Source organism: Eublepharis macularius, chromosome 4 (genome assembly GCF_028583425.1).
Source record: "Eublepharis macularius isolate TG4126 chromosome 4, MPM_Emac_v1.0, whole genome shotgun sequence".
NCBI lineage: Eukaryota > Metazoa > Chordata > Lepidosauria > Squamata > Eublepharidae > Eublepharis > Eublepharis macularius.
Window position 1 is genome coordinate 184,516,700 of NC_072793.1, and position 22,267 is coordinate 184,538,966.

At 49.2% G+C, this 22,267-nt stretch overlaps 2 protein-coding genes across 3 annotated transcripts; both read left to right on the plus strand.

Moving 5' to 3' along the window:
• The first annotated feature begins 547 nt into the window (after positions 1 to 547).
• Positions 548 to 3,044, plus strand: B3GALT4 (beta-1,3-galactosyltransferase 4). Its single transcript, XM_054978616.1, has one exon. It carries the CDS (start codon positions 640 to 642, stop codon positions 1,702 to 1,704), a length of 1,065 nt encoding a protein of 354 aa, XP_054834591.1. The 5' UTR covers positions 548 to 639; the 3' UTR covers positions 1,705 to 3,044.
• Positions 3,045 to 11,394: 8,350 nt separating this feature from the next.
• On the plus strand, positions 11,395 to 21,892 carry LOC129328479 (major histocompatibility complex class I-related gene protein-like). Of its 2 annotated transcripts, XM_054977578.1 has the most exons (6): positions 11,399 to 12,081; positions 15,084 to 15,359; positions 17,946 to 18,221; positions 19,615 to 19,899; positions 20,769 to 20,858; positions 21,009 to 21,892. In XM_054977578.1, the coding sequence occupies exons 1-6, from the start codon at positions 12,015 to 12,017 to the stop codon at positions 21,074 to 21,076; spliced, it is 1,062 nt and encodes a 353-aa protein (XP_054833553.1). In that variant the 5' UTR covers positions 11,399 to 12,014; the 3' UTR covers positions 21,077 to 21,892. The 2 variants fall into 2 exon arrangements, with proteins under 2 accessions (XP_054833554.1, XP_054833553.1); XM_054977579.1 differs by lacking the exon at positions 20,769 to 20,858 and having other exon boundaries at positions 11,395 to 12,081.
• Positions 21,893 to 22,267: the final 375 nt, after the last annotated feature.

The window sequence follows — 22,267 nt, forward strand, 5'->3', positions numbered from 1 at the left end:
CCTACCTCGCAGGCTTCTTGTTGTTGTGAGGATAAATCGAAGGAGAATGAACGTCAGTCGCTTTGGCTCTCCATGGGGCGGGGCGGGGCGGGGCGGGGCGGGGCGGGGGAGATGGGATGCAAATGCCGAAAAATCAATACATGGCAATGCAGGCGCAGAGACTGGAGATCCCAAAACCAGGGGGGCGCCGCATGCCGACGCTCCCCTGCAAGCTCCGCGGCAGCTGCCCTTCTGCCACGCGCGCACGCGCGTCCCTTTTGTTTGCGACCCGCAGCTGTCATCTCCGGCACGCACCCTTTCGTTTCTCCACGCGCGGCCGGGGTGGCGAGTCCTGTGGCAGGGCCACGCCTGCGCGCCGAGCCGCGTCATCCCGGGCTGCGCTGGGTGGGCCCCGCCGCCGCCGCAGGGAGCGCTGGCTCAGCAGGCCGGCGACCGCCGCGGGGCGAGGAGGGCCGCGTCCCGGCGCCCGCCCTCGGATCCCAGCTGGGGAGGCCGGGCGGGGCGTGGAGCCGGGGCGGGCGCGGCGGGCGCGGCGGGGCTGCGCAGGCATTTCCGAGCGCGGCATCCTCCCGGCGCCCGGCTGCGGGCAGCGCTCCTCCGGCGCCCGCGTCGCCTCGTCCGCTCCTTCGCGCGCCTGCGATGGCGCGCCTGGCGCCCCCGCCGCGCCTGCTGTGGCGCCGCCCGCGCCTGCTGCTGGCCGGGGGGCTGCTGGCCGGGCTGGGCGCGCTCTCGGCGGCGGCGGGCTTCCTGGCCAGCGGCGGCCACGAGGAGCTGCTCTCGCGCTGGCTGCCGCCGCCCGCCGGGGCGCGCGCCCGGGCCCCCGCCGCCTCGCTGCCGCCCGCGGGCGCCTTCCCGCTGCGCCCGACGCCGCCCGACTGCGGGCCCGGCGCGCCCTTCCTGCTGGTGCTGGTGGCCAGCGCGGCCGGGCACGCCGAGCAGCGCCAGGCGGTGCGGCGGAGCTGGGGGGCCGCCCGCTGGGCCGGGGGCGGCGCCGTGCGGACCCTCTTCGTGCTGGGGCTGCCCGCCGACGCCGCCCTGCAGGCCGGCCTGGAGGAGGAGGCGCGGCGGCACGGGGACCTCGTGCAGGGCCGCTTCCAGGACACCTACGCCAACCTGACCCTCAAGACGCTGGCCCTGCTGGGCTGGGCCGCCGGCCAGTGCCCCGCAGCCCGCTTCGTGGTCAAGGCCGACGACGACGTCTTCCTGAACCTGCCCGCCCTGGCCCGCCACCTGGCGGCGCTGGCCAGACCCCGCGGCACCTACCTGGGCCGCGTCCACTGGCGGGTGCGGCCCGAACGGGACCCCAGCAGCCGCCACCACGTCCCTGCGGCCCTGTACCCGCCCGACGTTTTCCCCCCGTACTGCAGCGGCACGACCTACGTCCTCTCGGGGGACACCGTGGCCGCCCTCCTGGCAGTCGCCCCCAGCGTGCCCCTGGTGCCCGTCGAGGATGTCTTCGTGGGCCTCTGCGCCCAGCAGGCCGGGATCGCCCCTCTGCACGTGGCCCGCATGGCCGGAGCGGCCCACTTCCCTCTTGACCTCTGCTGCTACCAGGAGGTGCTGTACAGCGTCCATAGCGTGGCGCCCTCCGAGATGCTGGACGTGTGGCAAAGGGCCCGGGGCCAGGAAGAGGTCTGCAGCCCCTGGCAGCGCACTTTCGGGATTCTCCGGTGCAGGATACTGGCGTGGTTGGCAGCCACCTGATGAGGCTGTCCACAGACAAGTGGGGCCAGCAGTGGGAGCCTCTCCCCCACTAACTGGGCTGGGGGGTTTCTGGCCTTCTGCCCAGCCAGCCTCCCCTGGCCCAGGTAACAGGACAGAGACGCTCAGTTAATTGCTCTGTTTTTGGGGATTGGGGGGGGGGGTCAGGAGGCCACATGGGCCTTCTTCTGAAGGAGGACATCCATCTTGTCTACTCAGGCTGGCAGTGAGAGCTGCTGTAGTGTAGTGGTTAAGTGGTTGGGTTGTGAACCAGCACTCTTGTCAGTTTGACTCCCACTTCTACTGTGAGCCTTGGGTAAGCCATTCCTCCCAGCCCCGGATTCCCAGTTGAACTGGGGGGGATAATGGTAACACTAGCTTTGTTCACCACTGTGAGGGGGAGGCGCATTAGTGTTGTTGTTGTTGTTCAGTGGCTCTCTGGGGTCTCAGGTCAAGGGCTTTCGCGTATTCGCATGGTGGGGGGGCAGCCTGTCTTCTGGCTCACCTGGCGCAAGGCCACAGTGTTAAAGAGACCAAAACCCAAACTTTTCAAAATACAGGCCCTATACCCATTCTGACCCTCTGGGCGTTGGCAGTGATGCTGACCCCGCTGTGTGGACCCAAGAACTCCAAGGATTCGGGGCGGGGTTGGGGGCTCTGCAGTATTTGCCAAAAGATGCTGTACTCCCTTTAGGGTTGCCAGGTCTGGGTTAGGAAACTCCTGGAGATTTGTGTGTGAAGCCTGGTGGGGGTGGGGTTTGGGGAGGGGGGCCTCAGTGGGGTATAATGCCATAGAGTGCCCCCTCCAAAGAGGCCATTTTTCTCCAGGGGAACTGATCTTTCTCCTCTGGAGATCAGTTGTAATTATGGGAGCTCTCCAGTCGCCACCTGGAGGCTGGCAACCCTAGCTCCCTCTCAGCTCCCCTTGCAGCAGAGCCTGTTTATAAGGGGCAGGATATACCTTCAAGTTACCTCCCGGCCTGTCTCTGGCGCTTGGACATGGGACTTGGACTCCCTGAGGTCCATGCTTTCGTTAGCTTGAGCCGTTTTACTTTTTACGCTTTTAGACTTCGGGTCTTTATTTCTGCTGTATTTTGTTCTTCCCACATGGAAGAAGAATACGTTTTAAAATCTTTCTAAAGTTGCCAAAGAACTCCAGGCCTGGGCTGGCCTGGTTTGTAGTTCCAGGCCCCGCAGTTCTGTGCGTTGTCCTCCCCTCCTGCTACTCCTACAGGAGTCTGAGGGTCGAGAGGCCCACAAGTCTGGGAGGGCCCTGTCTGTTCATGCTTCATGGATCCTTGAACAGGTAGCTGTGAACCTGCAACAGCTCGCTCACTAGGAGACAGAGGTATAACTGGAAGGGCAGGAGGAGAGGCTGGCAATGAATGGTTCAATATTTAGATTGGCCAACGTTCATTAAGCTTGCGTTCATGTTTGCAACCTCTTGTTTCAAGAACATTTATAACACCTAGTGGTTTATGGTTCCTTCTCTCCACTGCCTAGCGTACCATCGACTGGGGACTGGTTTGGAACTAAACTGTAGAATTTTCTTTGTTCATATTTATATGCTGCCTGTTCATCTGTTTACATGTCTTATGTACTAATAGCCAGGGATTGGAGCCACGAATGGACAAGACAGATCTTCCTACCTGAAAAATGCCCTGGGTTTGCAGAGAAATCTGAAATCTTAAAGAAATACATTGTGGGGGAGGGGTGTGTGGAAAAAAACCAAAATATAAAAAGAGTGCCTGTAGCTTTAACCAGATGCTGTTAGTGGCTGTTGCTAAGCAACCATAACAGTTTAGTTAGTATTCCAGGCTTGGTTTCTGTCAGTAGACAGCATGGGAGGGGGCAAGGCCCTTTCCTGAACTATTTTGGCCTTTGAGGGAGGATTCAGTAGGGCCAAGCGCAGCAATAACCACCAGGCAAATTGTTACCACGTGACTTACATGACTCATCCAGGCCTGGATGTTTGCTGCTGCTCAAAAGCAGCCCGTTCCTCCCCCGCCACCGCTAAAGCCAGCATAGTGTGGTTAGTTTCAGAGTAGGATGTGGGAGACCCAGGTTCAAATCACCACTCTGCTGTGGAAACTCGCTGGGTGACTTTGATCCAGTCACAAACTCTCACCCTAACCTACCTCTCAGGGTTGTTAACGAGGATAGTATGGAGACAAGGAATAGGATGTAAGCTGCTTTGGGTCCTCATCGTGGAGAAAGGCAGCATATAAATTGGAGGCTGCCTGAAGGAGGGGGAAAGGAAATGTTGGGGGGGGGGATGAAGTACCCCTTGCAAGTTCCCCACTGCAACTGGGCCCAACTCGGCACCATACAATGGGGTATATAGGAGACAATCCACGGGGGTGGGGGAGGAGAAGATTGGGGGGCAGTCAATGATTTATTTACTATTTATTTATTTTATTTGACTTATATCCCGCCCTCCCCACGAATGGGCTCAGGGCGGCTGGGAAGAAGGGAAGGAAGCAGGGAAAGTGTGAGAGGCTGTGGGGGCAGGGAAGGGAGAAAAGGACATGGGGGAGGGGGAAATGAGATGCCCCCCCTCAAATCCTTGTTGCATATTATTCTCTAACTGTATGCATCTTTCTGATTGTTTTTTAATCCGTGCCATTTTGTATGTATTCCTGTATTATGCATCTTAATTCAGTTTGCAATTTGCCTTATCAGCGTATTGCTCAGTAATGGACTTCCAGTAAACCATTAATTCAGTCCGTTAAACTTTGGAGTCTGCATTTTCCTGCTCAGGCCACCTACCCACTGGAGTGATAAGAACTCCTAGGAACAGAGACCCCCTGCTTAAGGGGACCAAATTAATGTGATTTCTTTCTTCTTAAATTCTACGGAACACAAAAACGAATGCCGGAATAAATTTGGTTGTTTAAGGTGCCACTGGAATCCTATTTTATTTTATTACCTTGGCAATCTTCCATGGCCCTGAAGGACTACCTCTCCCTGTACAAACCTGAGGCTGTGTGCCAACTCAGTTTCATCCAAGGAATCCTTGTATTGCCTTTCTTGAAATTGGCACACGCTTTGATGTTGTAGCCCAGGGCAATATTGGGCAATTGCTCCCCTGAATAGCAAACAAGTAAGACAGGAACTGCCAACATTAAGATTCACTTTTTCTGCAACAGAGCCAGTTTGGTGTAGTGGTTAAAAGCACAGGACTCTAATCTGGAGGAACCGGGTTTGATTCCCCACTCCTCCACTTGAAGCCAGCTGAGTGACCTTGGGCTAATCACAGTTCTCTGGGGCTTTCTCAGCCCCACCCACCTCACAAGGTGTTTTGTTGTGGGGATAATAATGGCATACTTTGTAAACCACTCTGAGTGGGCATTAAGTTGTCCTGAAGGGCGATAAATAAATCGAATGTTATTATTATTATTATTAAAATACGGGGCATATGATGCTTAATATGCACTGAAAACATGCTGGCTTCCTACTTCTTTTTGTCCTAAAACCCTTCCAGGTAATAGAAACCTGCAGATATTCTGCAGAGGACTAAATAAACTTGTCCAGTCAGGTGTAGTCTTGAACCTTCCCCAGTGGAGCTCCTATTTGTTCTACTTTACAAGCAAGCTCTTTTTGTAAGGCTGGGGAGGGGATGGCAGAGAGTCCACCCTCTAAAGGAGCTATTCCCTTCAGGGGAACGGATTTGCGCAGTTTGGAGATCGGTTGTAGTTCCTGGAGACCTCCAGGCCCCCACCTGGAGGTTGGCAACCCTATGCTCACATATTCTTAAAGCCTCCTAAATGAAGGCAACTCCTTTGTGTAGTTGACTGGGGAAGGCAATGGCAAACCACCCCGTAAAAAGGCTGCCAAGAAAACATCATGATTTGACATCCCCCAGGGGTCTTGCACAGGGTACCTTCACCTTTTACTACCTTCTTTGTAGCATTCTTGATATGATGGCTTTTCACAGCACCTTATTTATGGTTAGGTATTTTCCTGTTGGCCTCCCCGCCCCCCCCCCCCCACTTTGCCATAGAACAAAGTGGTTTTTTTTCCTCTTAATGAAATCGAAGTTTGCTCCCTCCAACACCAGAATGGAGGATTGCATTGCCTCACAGAGTACATCAGGTCAACATAAATGTTCAAAAGGGATCATGAAAGGGTGCCGCTTTTTGGGAGCAAGTGGCTGGGAGGGAATAAGTCAAACACAGCAAATTAAGTAACTGCCTATTGATTTTGCCTTTGCCTGCGTCCTTCGAACGGAGCCAAGCAGGCCACCATCCTGTGTTTAGAACTGGGGAAGAACGCCCCCTCGGCAACCCCATTTCTTCTTTCGTTTTAAATGCAAAGGCTGCTTCGTCACAATAATGGCAGAAAAATGTCATTGGCCTATCATAGGTTCCCATCCTTTGACATTCGAAACGAGGCTTGCCACCTGCAGCCTGAGTACCAGCGGGTGCCCTCCCTGAGTGGCCCCTGAATTTACCTCTGCAGGCAAAAAATAGAGGCTGGTAAAAACATGCCCTTGGGATGTAAAATAAGCATCAAATGGAGAAGTACAAAGCCCACCACCGTGCATTTACTTATACATCAGTCCTAACGCGGGAGGCTCAAGGAAAGAGGCTGGCGGGAAGAGAGCCCTTCTTGCCAAGAGAGCTCCACGAATGAGGTGGTCTCCTGGCTTGTAATAATCAAGTGGCTCGATCGCATCCTTTTCCAGCCCCAAGACGAGAAGCAGACTCCCAGCAGTAAGAAGAAATGTAGCCGCACTCTCACTCTGGCACTGTCTGCCGCTGTCATCCTAACAACCCAAGGACAAACCTGGTGGGGGAGAAGAAACCAGACATCCTTGCAAGACCAACGTAGCAGAGTCTTTTTGTTAACACAGACGGAATCCAGCTGCTCAGAAAGCAAGAGTGTCAAAGTTGGCACCAAGAGTCTTCCCCCCCCCACACACACACACGCTCTAAATGTTCTCCCAAGAGCTGAATGGGACAGGAGGCATTTATGCACTAATCTTTCCAAAACAGTTTCCCAAAAAGTTTTCACATGTTGCTGTTGGTTCCGACATTTGTGTCACTGGCTTCGCAGGGGGATCTTTGGAGAAATCCCTGGAGCTAAAATGAGCAGAGAACTAAATCGTTGTGATTTGGGTGATGATGATAACTAGGGGACTTAACAGCTCTTCTGCAACCTTCTAGATTCTCACTCTATGCAAGACATCTTACACAGGGACACTCAAGTGAAAGATCTTACACTTGTTCTCTCATTGTGTTCCCCCCATTGTGTTCTCCCACATGCCCTGCTGGGGAGGCAGAGTACACTTGAATATAAGACCATACAGAAAAAGTAAGTCACTTGAGCGTCCCCCTGTAAGATGTCCTGTGTAGAGAGACTCTTAGGGCCAAGCTACAAGTGAGGAAAGACACTTGAACAGCAAGTGAACATACATATATTCCTCCCTGTTCACTTGATCGAGTGGAGCGCAAATGAACAGGGAGGAATACATGTGAGTCTGTTCACTTGCCGTTCAAGTGTCATTCATCACTTGTAGCTTGGCCCTCAGTGTATCTTTATGACCAGGTGTGCAGATGGAGAAAACATGTTTGTGAGAACTCACTCATACCATTCCAGGACCCTGAGGTGCCCCTTCAGTGAAGGCCAGAATGGAGGATTGCATTGCCTCACAGAGTACATCAGGTCAACATAAATGTTCAAAAGGGATCATGAAAGGGTGCCGCTTTTTGGGGAGCAAGTGGCTGGGAGGGAATAAGTCAAACACAGCAAATTAAGTAACTGCCTATTGATTTTGCCTTTGCCTGCGTCCTTCGAACGGAGCCAAGCAGGCCACCATCCTGTGTTTAGAACTGGGGAAGAACGCCCCCTCGGCAACCCCATTTCTTCTTTCGTTTTAAACGCAAAGGCTGCTTCGTCACAATAATGGCAGAAAAATGTCATTGGCCTATCATAGGTTCCCATCCTTTGACATTCGAAACGAGGCTTGCCACCTGCAGCCTGAGTACCAGCGGGTGCCCTCCCTGAGTGGCCCCTGAATTTACCTCTGCAGGCAAAAAATAGAGGCTGGTAAAAACATGCCCTTGGGATGTAAAATAAGCATCAAATGGAGAAGTACAAAGCCCACCACTGTGCATTTACTTATACATCAGTCCTAACGCGGGAGGCTCAAGGAAAGAGGCTGGCGGGAAGAGAGCCCTTCTTGCCAATAGAGCTCCACGAATGAGGTGGTCTCCTGGCTTGTAATAATCAAATGGCTCGATCGCATCCTTTTCCAGCCCCAAGACGAGAAGCAGACTCCCAGCAGTAAGAAGAAATGCAGCCGCACTCTCACTCTGGCACTGTCTGCCGCTGTCATCCTAACAACCCAAGGACAAACCTGGTGGGGGAGAAAAAACCAGACATCCTTGCAAGACCAACGTAGCAGAGTCTTTTTGTTAACACAGACGGAATCCAGCTGCTCAGAAAGCAAGAGTGTCAAAGTTGGCACCAAGAGTCTTCCCCCCCACACACACACGCTCTAAATGTTCTCCCAAGAGCTGAATGGGACAGGAGGCATTTATGCACTAATCTTTCCAAAACAGTTTCCCAAAAAGTTTTCACATGTTGCTGTTGGTTCCGACATTTGTGTCACTGGCTTCGCAGGGGGATCTTTGGAGAAATCCCTGGAGCTAAAATGAGCAGAGAACTAAATCGTTGTGATTTGGGTGATGATGATAACTAGGGGACTTAACAGCTCTTCTGCAACCTTCTAGATTCTCACTCTATGCAAGACATCTTACACAGGGACACTCAAGTGAAAGATCTTACACTTGTTCTCCCATTGTGTTCCCCCCATTGTGTTCTCCCACATGCCCTGCTGGGGAGGCAGAGTACACTTGAATATAAGACCATACAGAAAAAGTAAGTCACTTGAGCGTCCCCCTGTAAGATGTCCTGTGTAGAGAGACTCTTAGGGCCAAGCTACAAGTGAGGAAAGACACTTGAACAGCAAGTGAACATACATATATTCCTCCCTGTTCACTTGATCGAGTGGAGCGCAAATGAACAGGGAGGAATACATGTGAGTCTGTTCACTTGCCGTTCAAGTGTCATTCATCACTTGTAGCTTGGCCCTCAGTGTATCTTCATGACCAGGTGTGCAGATGGAGAAAACATGTTTGTGAGAACTCACTCATACCATTCCAGGACCCTGAGGTGCCCCTTCAGTGAAGGCAAAGGTGAGTCCAGCCTAAACGTTCATTAACAAAGAAGTGCATAGTGGTTAGAGCGTCAAACTCTGATCTGGAAGACCCAGGGAAAAAATCCCCTCTCTGCCATGGACACTTGCTAGATAACCCTGGGTCATCCCCACTCACTCATTCGAACCTACCTTAAAGGGTTGTTGTTGTGATGATAAAATGGAGGAGGAGAGAAAGTTGCAAGCCACTCTGAGTCCCCAGTAGAAAGAAAAGCAGGGTATAAGTATATACATAAATTAAAAGACAAACGTTGAAGCTGTTTGTTACTTAACTGTCTTTATATATGGAAATCCTGCCTACAACAGCAGTCCATTACACCTCTCTTAATTGGTCGTGCACGGCCAATTGCTGAAGGTTGCAACAGCGGCAGCAGTGTTTTCAGAGATGTTTGGTGAGGAGGCCTGTTGGCCCCTGATGCAGTCTGGAAACAAGCATTGTTGATGACCGGTTCCTGGTCGGGTCTCGGTCCTGCAGAGTGTCCCATCTCCTTGTTCCGTGTGTTGACAGAAAACGAGAAGAGTACATCTAATTAAGAACTTACCTTGAACAGGAACGAGGGGTCCTCACGGATTCTCTGGTTTGCTGTCTACGTTTCATCTCTGCTATGAACTCTGATATGAACTTGTTTGCACCATTGAGTGTTTCCAAATTGGCCGACTTTAAGCTGTTTATCGTATATTGCTTGTTTATGTGACTTTATATGCCTACAATAGTATTGCTATTTATTTATTGCACTGCGCCACTTTAATACGCTTGAATTTCAGAACCTGACTGACTGTATCCCTTAGTTGTGGGTTTCCACTTTGATTATTAAGGCTGTTGCTAAGGGAACTTCCTTTTTGTTTGTTAGTGCACAACTTAGTTGCAGTTTGTTGCCAGTTGCTCAGATGTCTGCTGATTCAGTTCACAGCCAGCCAACCATGCGACGTGGTGTTTGGCTGGTCAACAGGGGCCAGGCTCCGTTTGTCAAGTTCCACCTCTCCCCCAGACCTTTTGCTGTCACAGCAGCTCCCTACCGCTGCCTGCCCCGTGCACCCACATCCAAACTAGGCCACAGCCGCCTTCCCGGGTGATTACACACAAGAGTTGTGTCCCCCAGTGGTGATCACATGGCTGCTGTGATTGTTGAGCAATTTGCCCTAGTACTAGAGATTTTGCGTGCCTTTAAAAAACAAGTGAAACAAAGTTTTGAAGTGACCCCAGAATATAGCAGGAAGGAGTTTAAAAGTTTAGGTGGAAAGCCGGAGGGCGGAGACATGCTTAAGTAGGCTCTAAACTACAATGATTACTAAAACAATGACTAAAAAAAGTTGAGAGCCAGCAACGTGTTATTGGATAAACATATGGAGCAGAGGTCCATCAGTGGCTATTAGCCACGAGGTATAGATAGAACTCTCTCTCTAGGGCAGTGATGCTCTGTATTCTTGGGGTTTGGGGGGGCAATCAGTGGGAGGGCTTCTAGTGTCCCTTCCCCACTGGCAGACCTCCTGAGGACACCTGGTTTTTGGCCACTGTGCGACACAGAGTGTTGGACTGGATGGGTCATTGGCTTGATCCAACAGGGATTCTCTTATGTTCTTACAGGATTAGAACAGTTTTATAAAGTTATACTCTCTGACAGGGATTTTTTTCTGCAGAAAGAGGTGGTGGAACTCAGTGGGTTGCCCCCGGAGAAAATGGTCACATGGCTGGTGGCCCCGCCCCCTGATCTCCAGACAGAGGAGAGTTTAGATGGCCCTCCGTGCCACTCAGTGGCACAGAGGGCAATCTCAACTCCCCTCTGTCTGGAGATCAGGGGGCGGGGCCACCAGCCATGTGACCATTTTCAAGAGGTTCTGGAACTCCGTTCTCCCATGTTCCCCCTGAAAAAAAGCCCTGCTCTCTGAATACTGCTAGCTGGTATGAGATAAAAAGTCTGGAACAGTAGCTAAAGCTGTTGAGATTACGGATGGGTTAGTGCTGATCTGGGCGACTAGCCATGTCGCACTCCACGGTATTTGGGTGATTGGATATATTGTCTGAGGAATTACGAATGCTGCATCTTTGGTGATTTGGTCTTAAACTATATGTTGTAGTGAAATTATATTTTATTCATATTATACAAAAACCAAATAAAACTTAAAACATACAATATTTGGTTATTGTAGCCGCCCTGAGCCTGCTTGCAGGGAGGGCAAGCTATACGTCCAATAAACTAAACTAAACTAACACAGGGGAATCTAGTTTTTCACCCTTGTCCAGAAGAGAGCACTTTTCAAATGTTAGTCGAGAGGGAAGATAAAATTGCTTCCCACTTGTATGGTCATAATATAACACCAGCCTGAGAAAGTTTCAGGCGGGTAGCCGTGTTGGTCTGCACTGTAGTAGAAGAGCAAGATTTGAATCCAGTACCTCCTTAGAGACCAGTGCGCCTTTCAAAGGGAGCTTGACTCTTGAAGCCTGACACCCTGGAAATCTTAATTGGTCTTTAAGTTGCTACTGGACCCAGATCTTGCTGTTCATGAGACTGTTGTTCTGTCCCAATTCTTTTTTTAAAAAATCTGTTATGTTAGCATCTGCAAGGACCCCAGAGCAGTTCGCAGGAAAACGGGCTGTTTGTGGTTTGAACAGGAATGGAGGATGAAGCTGTGTGGAAACCAAAAAAGGCCTAGGATTAGTGCTGGAATGGAGGAAAACCTCCCAGTGGAAGTGCCGTCTGCCTCCGTGTCCCCTATAGACCTGCCACAGAGCACAGGGGCTGCTTAAGGCTCAATCCCAGGGAGGGGGGCAGCCGCAGCTGCGGAGCTCAGTCCCTCGAGCTGCGCCTTGAACATCAAGTTGATCTACAGCAAATACCAGCTGCTGGGACTTACCTCCATGCCAGGAAAAGTTCCGCCTGCCCCTTTCCATGCATTAAGCCTTTGGCAATGGGGCAGGGTGTATTTCTCCAGGCCTGCGGGTAACCCTCCCTGTCGTTTGCACTTTGGACGTAAATATTTCCCATAGGTTGTGCAAGAATGGAAAGGAAAAAAGAGCTCTTGGTCCATTATCCCCCTCCCCTAAAAACAGTCGGGGAGGAGAGGAGAGCGCAGCGGTCGGGCTTTGTTCCAGATGGGTCTACTTCACTGTCTCTTGCTCTGGGGGGCAGCTGCCCTCCTCCTCCTGGCAGGCGGCTCTGGTGAGTACTTCAGGGGTTCCAGTGTCCCCCATGCCTTAGGAGGGAAGGGCATTGAACCCAGGCCTCCCCCGGTCACCTGGCATTGCCCAGTTAGTGCCCCAAGCTGGACTGCACAATCTCAAGGCAACAGTCAGATGTCCCTGATCATCTGCATTGCTCCCTCCTGCCTGCATTGCTGCTATTTTTGCAATCCTTTCTTGCAACAGTCGACCTCAGACTAAAGCGGGGAGGTTTATAAATGGTGGGGGGGCTGCTTTTTCTTTCATTGGGGTTAGGTATAATAATGAAGCACAGGTACCTCTTGCTGCTGCTCTTGGGGTGTGAATAAATGGTGCCTTTGGAACTTCAGTGCAATGCCCCCACCCCAACAGGTTTCTGCTTGGGGTCACGTCTGTATACTTCGTGTACAGCTCCTAGCGTGCAGATCTCTGCATGCCACCTTTGGGAAAGCCACACTTCTGTAAACTAGAAGAACTAAGGGGTTTTTTTTTTCCTGCTTCCCTTCCTCTTTTCTTTATGCATCCCGAAACCCATCACCCACACACACAACGTGAGCCCCGATTCCACTTGAACAGGTGGGGCATGGCGTTCTCCCAGAATTAGAACAGATGTCCTCCGTAGTAGACAGATCAGTCCCTCTGGGGGAAAAGGTAGTTTCAGGGATGGACTCTGTGGCTTCCCTTCCCAAACTCGGCCCTCCTCAGATACCACTTCCAAATCTCCGAGGATTTCCCAAGTGAACATACCCATTGGCCAACTCTTTCTCCCTTCCTTCCCACAGCCACCAATGGGTTGGCAGTAGGCCGGCTTCCAGGGCAGGACTGGGAACAGAACTAACCCCTCCCCAGTGGGGAAGGCTGGGCCTGTTTGCGGAGCACGGTGCCTCCTGTGGCCGCTTCCAGTCCAGCCCCCTTCCTCACCCAGAAGAGAGCTGCCAAAAAGCGAGGGGGGGCGAGATTTTCCCATCCACCCATTTGCAGCTGGAAGGTCAAAGTCACCTGCATGTTTGGAAAGCTTTTTGCTGCCAAATGCAAAGCGGGTGGCCCAAGCGAAACATACAGATTAGACCAAATTCAAAGAAGATATTTAAACAAACAGTATACACTAACCTTTAAGGACTATCAGTCTCAAATATGGTATTTACAAGCTCATTGTGATCCAGTAAGATACCGTTAGGCACTTCACAGGGACGTGTTTAGATCCCTTCAGTTCTCCTTAGCACCTGCGATACCTGGCGCGGAAGAGGGAAGATCTTGCTGCCTCTGCTTCTTGCCCGACTCCCTGGGTGTTTTGTGCGGGACTCAACGAGGAATGCTGGAGCAGTCTCAAGGGCGGATCAGGCAGCCAATGTTTCAAAGCACTTGCCTGCTGCGTGAAGCTGATTCCTGGCTGTGTGAAGAGATGCTTGTTGTACAGCTTCCCGACAGGATCGTCCCACACTCGTCAGTGTTTCACACGTGTGCCTTCCCCCCTGGCCGGGCAGAGCTTTCTCTCTCCCACCCCTTTTCATACCTGGGCACTGTTTCACTTCACAGCCAAAACATAGAGTCATTAAGCTTAGAAAATGCTAGCAATTAGGCACCTTTTTAAAAGAAAGAAATCCTACAATTTCCTGTTCTTTTCCAGATCTCTTAGAGCCAAGCCACAAGTGACGCCTGACACAGGTTGGACACTTGTCAGCTTCCCTCAAGTTTTGATGGGAAATGTAGGCATCCTGGTCTTGCAGCTGTAATGGAGAGCCAAGCTGTAAAACAAGGACGCCTACATTTCCCATCAAAACTTGAGGGAAGCTGACAAGTGTCCAACCTGTGTCAGGCGTCACTTGTGGCTTGGCTCTTAGTGACCATTGCGGCAGCTTACCTTTTTATACAGGTGGCATTTCGCGCAACACAATATCCCAAAGCACCACGAGAGTTGTCGTTTCCCCCCTGGCATCTCTTTCCATATCTTAAAAATAAAGTTCACAACTAACATTTAAAACTATCAAAAAGAGTCCAGTAGCACTTTTAAGACTAACCAATTTTATTGTAGCATAAGCTTTCGAGAATCACAGTTCTCTTCGTCAGATGCATCTGACGAAGAGAACTGTGATTCTCGAAAGCTTATGTTGCAATAAAATTGGTTAGTCTTAAAGGTGCCACTGGACTCTTTTTGATTTTGCTACCACAGACTAACACGGCTAACTCCTCTGGATCTATTTAAAACTATGCCATGGAGAAAGCAGTTCCCGTACAGGAAATGAATACTGATAAAAGGAAGCACCCTCAAATATGCCACACAAAACTCTGCTGCGTGATTCAATGAATGGAGGGGAGGCTATTCTGGAAAATCCCTTCCCTGTACCACAAAAAAAGGAGGGGAAGTCTTTCTCCGCACCTTCTGTTAGGTAACCCATTGCATCCTGGGCAAGGACGTGCTATATGTTTGTACTGTGTTTCCAAAAAAAAATAAAATCAAAGGTCTCCAGGCATCCACAGTAAAAACAGGAAAACGTTCCCTTGCAAGTAGTTAGGTACGTGTGCTGTGTGCCGTCAAGTCGCCTCCGACCTCTGGCGACCCTATGAAGGAAAGACCTCCAAAACATCCTGTCATTAACATACTTGCTCAGATCCTGCAAACTGGAGGATGTGGCTTCTTTTATTGAGTCCACACATCTTTTCTTTTTAGGTCTTCCTCTTTTCCGACTGCTTTTCCTCGCATTATTGACTTTTCTAGAGAATCTTGTCTTCTCATGATGTGACCAAAGTACAACAGCCTCAGTTTTGTCATTTTAGGTTCTAGGGAGAATTCAGGCTTGATTTGATCTAGCACCCACTTATTGGTCTTTTTGGCCCTCCAGGGTATCCGCAAAACTCTCCTCCAGCACCACATTTCAAATGAATCAATTTTCTTCCTGTAAGCTGTAGTTAGGTAGCCTCTGCAATATTAACATATGAACGGACGAAGCCACCTTCTACTGATTCCCAAACCCTTTGTTCTCTCCTTCTCTTCCTGCTGTCCAGGCTCCTCCTCGCACTCGCTACAGGACTTCTTCACGTTTGTGACAGAACCCAGCCCTGGGCTGCCCTGGTTCACTTTTCTGAAATATGTGGACGACCAGCCATTTGTTCACTATGACAGCAATGTGAAGAAGCTCTTGCCTGTAGCACCCTGGGCGAAGAAGGTCAAGCAGGCTGAGCCCCACTTCTGGGAGAACTGGACCCAGAGGATAGAGTTCTCTGCCAGCTTTCACAACACTACCTTTGTGGACCTCAGGGACCTCTACAACCACAGTGAAGGTGAGTAGAGAGAAGATGAAGTCAATTCTCAGTGTGGTTTAGCGGTTCAAATCCATGCTCTACCATGGAAGCTCCCAGCTGGCTGAAGGGAATGGGTGGGCATTGCCACCTGCTCTACTCCTAATACCAGCTGGGTTAAGGTAGTGGGTAGGCATTTCCACCTTTCCACCTGGGGTGGGGGGACATAGTTGCCTGCTCGGCTCCTGCTCCCAGATGGCTGAAGGGGAGCGGGCATTACCACTTGCCCCACTCCTAATACCAGTCAGCCGCCCGCACACTGCTGCTGCCAGCTCCACAGTACGTGCCCCTGCCCCCAGCACCCGCTCCGCCGCCTCAGTGCTGGAGGCAATCGCGGGGGTTGCTTCAATGGAGGCGCTGGCCCTGATAATGGGGTGTGTCTGTGTGTGTGTGTGTCCTGTCTCCCCTAACAGAGGCTTAATATTTTCTTTGCAATGGGAGGTTATTCTCTCCATGCCATGAAAAGCTTCAGCTACCCTTTTCCTCACATTAAGCCCCTCTTTTTTTTTTTTGAAAAATTTTTTATTGGGTTAGAATCCATTATTTTTACAATTACATTCAATTTTCCCCAATTTTTCCATCTCTAACCCCCTCCCTTTCCCCCCCTTTTTGTTGACTTCCAACAGCTTTCCAGCCCTTTATCCCCTTTCCCTTACTTCTATTAGATTCCTCTATCTAAAACAAATATATATTCTCCATTATTCTAAGCAGTACATCCTTAACTATTTTTAACATTGTATGCCCAAACTGTAAGTCTTTGTTTCCATCTTAGATAAACAATTTATCCCATTTTTCAATTTCAAATATTTCTATATATCATAAACCATATAAATCATACATTCATTTAGATCAAACAATTTGACTTATTCTCTATATATTACTCATTCTATCTTTTTGTAATAATTCTATATATCTCTCATCACGTAGTCAATCAATTTGACTCCTCTGTATCTTCAGACATTCAGTTTGGTACATTTTACAAAGCTTACCAAAAAAGAAAATATTGTTAATTAATCAATCCTTATATTTAATCCTTATAGTTAATTATTTTCTATCTATATTCTGTTTGTTAACCTATATATATCTATATATATGTCAATCTATTAATCTGACTGCTTATTAATTCACATTTATCTCTTCTCCCCCCGGTAAAGTCTCCCCCCTCTACTTCAGTACTTCAGTAGTTCTCAAACTGCCACAGTTTTCCTCCCACCTCCCATTTCTTCTCCAGGTGTTGTTTCAGCTTCTCCCAGTCTGTGTTGAACTGCCCTGAGTCCAGATCTCTCAGTTTTCTTGTCATCTTATCCATTTCAGCCATATACAGCAATTTGTAAATCCAATCTTCAATAGTTGGCACTTCTTGTACTTTCCATTTTTGCGCACATTAAGCCCCTCTTAAAGGGACAGGACATTTTTTTCCACCTGGTCTTTTGGAAACCCAACAGAGCGGTGATTTGAACCTCAGTCTCCTGAAACCTAGTCTGGCACTCTAACCATTACACTACGCTTGTTCTCAGACAGGGCAGACAGATTTCAGGCTGGTGTGATCTACTACTTTAAAAAATCTGGGACCTGAGATCCGCCAGATGAAGCCAGGTGTAAAAACAATGCCTGAGGAGTTGAGTTGCATGAGTTGCTGCAGACCAGACATTCCAAGATCCAGCTGTGCAGATCCAGCAGGAGATCTACTGATCAGAAACCAATTAATGCTTCCATTTTACAGGTGAGAAACACTGAGGCTGAGCCAGAGAGAGAGAGAGACTTAGCCAACTGTAGCTAATAACTAAATAAATTTGATTTGATTTGATTCCCAGTGCCCAAGTTGGGTTTCATGGGCGACTCTCTCCACTTTCTAGACACCGTCTTTAATGTTTTAAACTTTGATGGCATCCACTCTCAGATTTTTTTTTTAAAGGAAAAGACTCTTCCTGTTAGGAAGAAAAGATATGACTAAGCTGGAACATAGTGAATTTTTTAAAAAAAATTATTCATGGGTATAGCAAAAAGCGAGTAAGAGCTTTTTCTCTTGCTCCCATAATGCTAGAACTTAGAGGGCATCCAATGAAGTTGATGGGTTGTAAATTCAAGTGCAAAGGAAAGGAAGTACTTTTTCACTCCCCAGAGTGAACCTGCTGCCTGTGGTTTAGTGATGGCTGCAAGCATAAAGTGGGCGTTCAGACAAAATTACCCAAGGACAATATATTCATCATTGTCTGTGTGATACAAATGCTAAAAGGAACGTCCGTGGTCAGAGGCAATAATATTCTGATATTGGTGTTAGCTGTTGCTAGGCAACCATAACATTTAGCCAGTTTCCCGGGCTTGGTTTCTTTCATTAAAGGCAAGGGGAAGAGGCAAGGAGGGGAAAGATTTGGTCTGTATACTTTTGCTTGTAAGCTTTCTGGGGATGTCTGGTTGGCCACTGTTGCGAAACAAGATGCTCAACAGCCAGTTGCAACACACTTGGCCTTGGGAAGCAATGACCTAACAGGAAAGGATGGAAATATGACGAGGGTATGTCTGATCCCCTGCTGGCCCTGATATCCCCTCCTTGTGTTTCTCTTTCAGGTTTCCACACCATGCAAATGAATTTTGGCTGCAGCTTGAGCGAGGATGGGCAGAAAGGGTGGAATATCCTGTATGGCTACGACGGGAGAGATTACCTGAGTCTCGACAGGGAAACACTCAACTGGACAGCAGGGGACAAGACGGCCGAAGTCACCAAGAGGCAGTTGGAGACGACACCATTTATCGCCGAGAATATAAATGCCAGCATGGAACAGGAATGCATCCGATCGCTGCAGAAATTTGTGGAGTATGGGAAGGAGAGCCTGCACAGGACAGGTGCGGAAGGGAAACAGGCACTTTTTTGGTGGTGTTGAGCTTTCTAACTCCTCTCTCTCCTCATATTGTGTGAACTCCTTCTGCAGACAACCAGGCATGAAAAGATAGTGAAAAGGAAGTCCAGATACAGTCCAGACAAGTGAGGGACCTGCAAGGACTTGCGGGGGGGGGGCGTCACTTTCCTCTATGTCCCCTCCCCCAGATTATTTCCTCCTTCCCTTCTCCTTGCAGCTTCCATATGCTCATGTTTCCTTCTGTCCTTCTCGCCTTTCAAATCTACCAACTTACCTTTTATCTGTCCCTCATTCTTCACCTATATTTCTTAATTTATTTCATTTGTATACTGCCTTTCTCCACAATGGGGACCTAAAGCAGCTTATATCATTCTCCTCGCCTCCCTGTTACCCTCACAACAACCCTAACAGGTAGGCCAACAGTGTGTGACTGGATCATAGTCACCCAGTGAGCTTCTACAGCAGAGTGATGATTCAAACCTGGGTCTTCAAGAACCTATTCTGAAACTGTAATCATTACACTATACTGCCTTTTGTGGGGTAGCTGCTGTTGAACAGTAGCAAGCAGCCAGAATAGATCAGACATTCAAGTTATGTGATATCATGAGGTGTTTGTTTCTGGGCCTGGCCCCAATGAGTCCTCCCTCAAAGGCCAAAAGAGCCCTGCCCCCTCCCCTTGCCTTTAATGAAAGAAACCAAGCCCTGGAAACTGGCTAAACTGTTATGGTTGCCTAGCAACTGAGGGCATCTGGTTAAAATTACAGGCACTCCTTTTATCATTTGGGTTTTTTAAAAGCCCAATGTATTTCCTTTAGATTTCATATTTTTCTGCAAACCTGGGACATTTTTCAGGTGTGTAGGGAGATCTATCTTGTCAATTCATGGTTCCAGTCTCTGTATTTAAGTATGCTCAAATCAAGGATGCTTAACTATTTATATATATGATTTTAGTACTATAGTCTTTAATTGCAAGCCATCTCAAGTGGAAGAAGTATTCTAGATAGACGGATAGGTGGACCACCAGTTCGAAAGACAGACCAATAGAAACAGATGGATGGAGACATAAAAGGATGGCTGGACCAACGGACAAACAGACATATAGATAATCTCTTGGATGGATCTACTGACAACTAGAAGATGGAACTTGTGACACAGGTCCCAGAATAGAGAAATACTCTCTTTGAATATTTCCACTGTTATAAAACACCAAGGATATTTTGTAGTCTTGTCCTTTGGAAGTCTATATATTGTGGGGATGCTACAGATGTATCTCAGTCCTTGTCCAAGGAGTAGGCAAATGCCTGGATGACCACATAAGTATCCATACAGTCAAATTCTAGTTGTTAACTATCTTGACCCCAATGTTGTTGTTCCTGCAGAACCCCCTGTGGTGAAGGTGGCATGGAAAACGGGTGGTGACAGCCCGGAAACTCTTGTCTGCAGGGTCCACGGCTTCTACCCGAAGGAGATTGACGTCATTTGGAAGAAAGATGGAGTGTACCACCTGCCGGACGCCCTTTCAGGGGGTATTCTCCCCAACTCGGATGGGACTTATTATACCTGGCTCAGTACTGAAATCGAGTCCAAGGACAGGGACCGCTACCAGTGCCAGGTGGAACACAGTGGACTTCTGGAGCCCCTGGACATAACCTGGAATGATTCTGGTGAGAGAATGTCGAGGAGGAGGATTAGGAGGAAGGGGTGATTCTTTGGGGGGCAGTTTCTAGGAGATGAATTGGGGAGGGGGCATGACTCCATGGAAAAGGCTCTGCTTTGCATGCAGAAGGTCCCAGGTTCAATCCCCAGTATTGGCAGGTAAAAGGATCAGGTAGGAGATGGTGTGAAAGAACTCAGCCTGAGACCCTGGAGAGCCGGTGCCAGCGTGAGTAGGCAATACGGACCGTGATGGTCCCAGGGCTTGATTCGGTAGCTGGCAGCTTCGTGTGAGACCATTCAGGGAAGGAGAATAACCCCAGGTCGGCAACTTCACCTCATTATACACACTACACATTATACACTCTACACATCATACACACTACACACTAAACATAATACACTTTAACTACGCTATCTCTCAAAGGCACAAACATCCTAAAAAAGCAAACAGCTTCTTTGATTTACAAACAGGTATTCGGACACTAGCACTTAGGGATGTATCCACCATTTTCTTTGGGCTCAGGAACATTTAAGAGTCCAATGGTGGAGTCGGGGTGATTGAAACATAGCAGTGTCTGCCCCTTGCCTGCTTCATTTCTCTCTGCTCATGTTCACATTCAAGTTACTTTCCACACAACTTCCATTGGTGCGGGAGGGCTGTAGCAGTCCACTTATTAGCAACTGAGAATCAGTTTGGTGTGGTGGTTCAAGATCTGGGACCCTTAAATTCGAATCCCCATTCTGTCCCTAGGTGAACTCAGCTAGTTACACGCTAAGCCTCGCCTACCTCACAGGGTTGTGAGCGTAAAAGGAGGGAAGCGGGGAGGGATGAGAGAAAAATGTTCTGGACAGATGAATGTTTCTGCCTCTCTTTCAGAACAGCCCAGGAATCGAATAGCCACACCTATCCTGACCAAGAGGTTCAAAGCTTTAGAGGCGTCCTTCGAAAAGGCCATCCGGAAGAGTGGTCAGTAGTAACTGCACAATGCCACCTGGTAGTTGTAAAGGGGCTCTGTCTCCCACCCCTTGTGCCACCCATTGCCAAAGTGGATCCCTTTGAACCACACATTTTAAGCCGTTGTGGCTTTAGGTAATTTTTCATCTTTGTCCAACACAGAGGAACGGATCCTGCAAAGGCTGGAAGAGATGGAGCAAAGGATAACTCGTCTCATCAAATGCCACTGAAGATGGAGATGGATGGAAACGGCAAGGAAGGAGGAGGAGTCAGACCCGTTACAGAAGGACAAAAAGTGGCTGGCTGCCTCATCAGTTGTGCTTGAGGGGAAAATATAATTCCAGTTTGAGCAAAGATCCATAGCAGGTCGTTTGTTTTTCCGCCCCGTTCCTGACAAGCCAGACGACCTCCAGTTACCCGAGTCACAGAAAGACCTGCCGGCTGCTTCGTGTTGTTTCTCATTGCAGAGCCTTTTCTCACTTATCTTTTGTTTTACCAGATGTCATCTCACTGTTTCACATTTGTCTTTAAAAATGCACAGAAAATATCTCTCAATAACAACAACAACAACAACATTCAGTTTATATACCGCCCTTCAGGACAACTTAACGCCCTCTCAGGTAGCTTAGAGGATCAGAGTGGAATAGCAAGATTTGAGTCCCAGCAGCACCTTAGAGACCCTCAAGGTTTTTCAGAGTAGGAGCTTTCAAGAGTCAAAGCTCCTTTCTTAGACAGAGGGAGAAGTGGAGATCCTTGAGCCTTTATATCCCAGTCAGGAGGTGGGAGGGGTGAAGCAAGGAAGACATCAGGATGCAAAGGTACAATAAGGTTGAATAGAGCAGAATATAGCATCTGTAGTGAATCCAGTTAGTTTCTGTTCAGACTCGGGGTGGAGGGGCAGGGTCCATCATTCTGAACTTGTGAATGAACTCAATGCCAGCCATCTCACATTGCAATCTCCCCTTGAAGTTTCTCTGTTTGAGGACAGCCACTTTTAGGTCAGCAATGGAATGTCCTGGAAGATTAAAATGTTCTCCCACTTGTTATGAGCGTTGTGATTTTAATGTTCCATTTATTTTGCATAGGAACTGACCTGTTTGTCCAATTTATAGTGTGGAAGGCAGGGCTTTTTTTCAGCTGGAACGCGGTGGAATGGAGTTCCAGCACCCCTTGAAAATAGTCACATGGCCGATGGGCCCGCACCCTGATCTCCAGACAGAAGGGAATTTAGATCACCCTCTGTGCACAGCACGGAGGGCAATCTGAACTCCCCTCTGCCTGGAGATCAGGGGGTGGGACCACCGGCCATGTGAACATTTTTGCTGAGGGCGATTTTGTTCCAGCTGACCCAAAGTGATGTCATTGTGCAGTCCTGGGAGCATGCACCACTTTGCGTGCGTGCATGTGGTCAGGGGCACCAC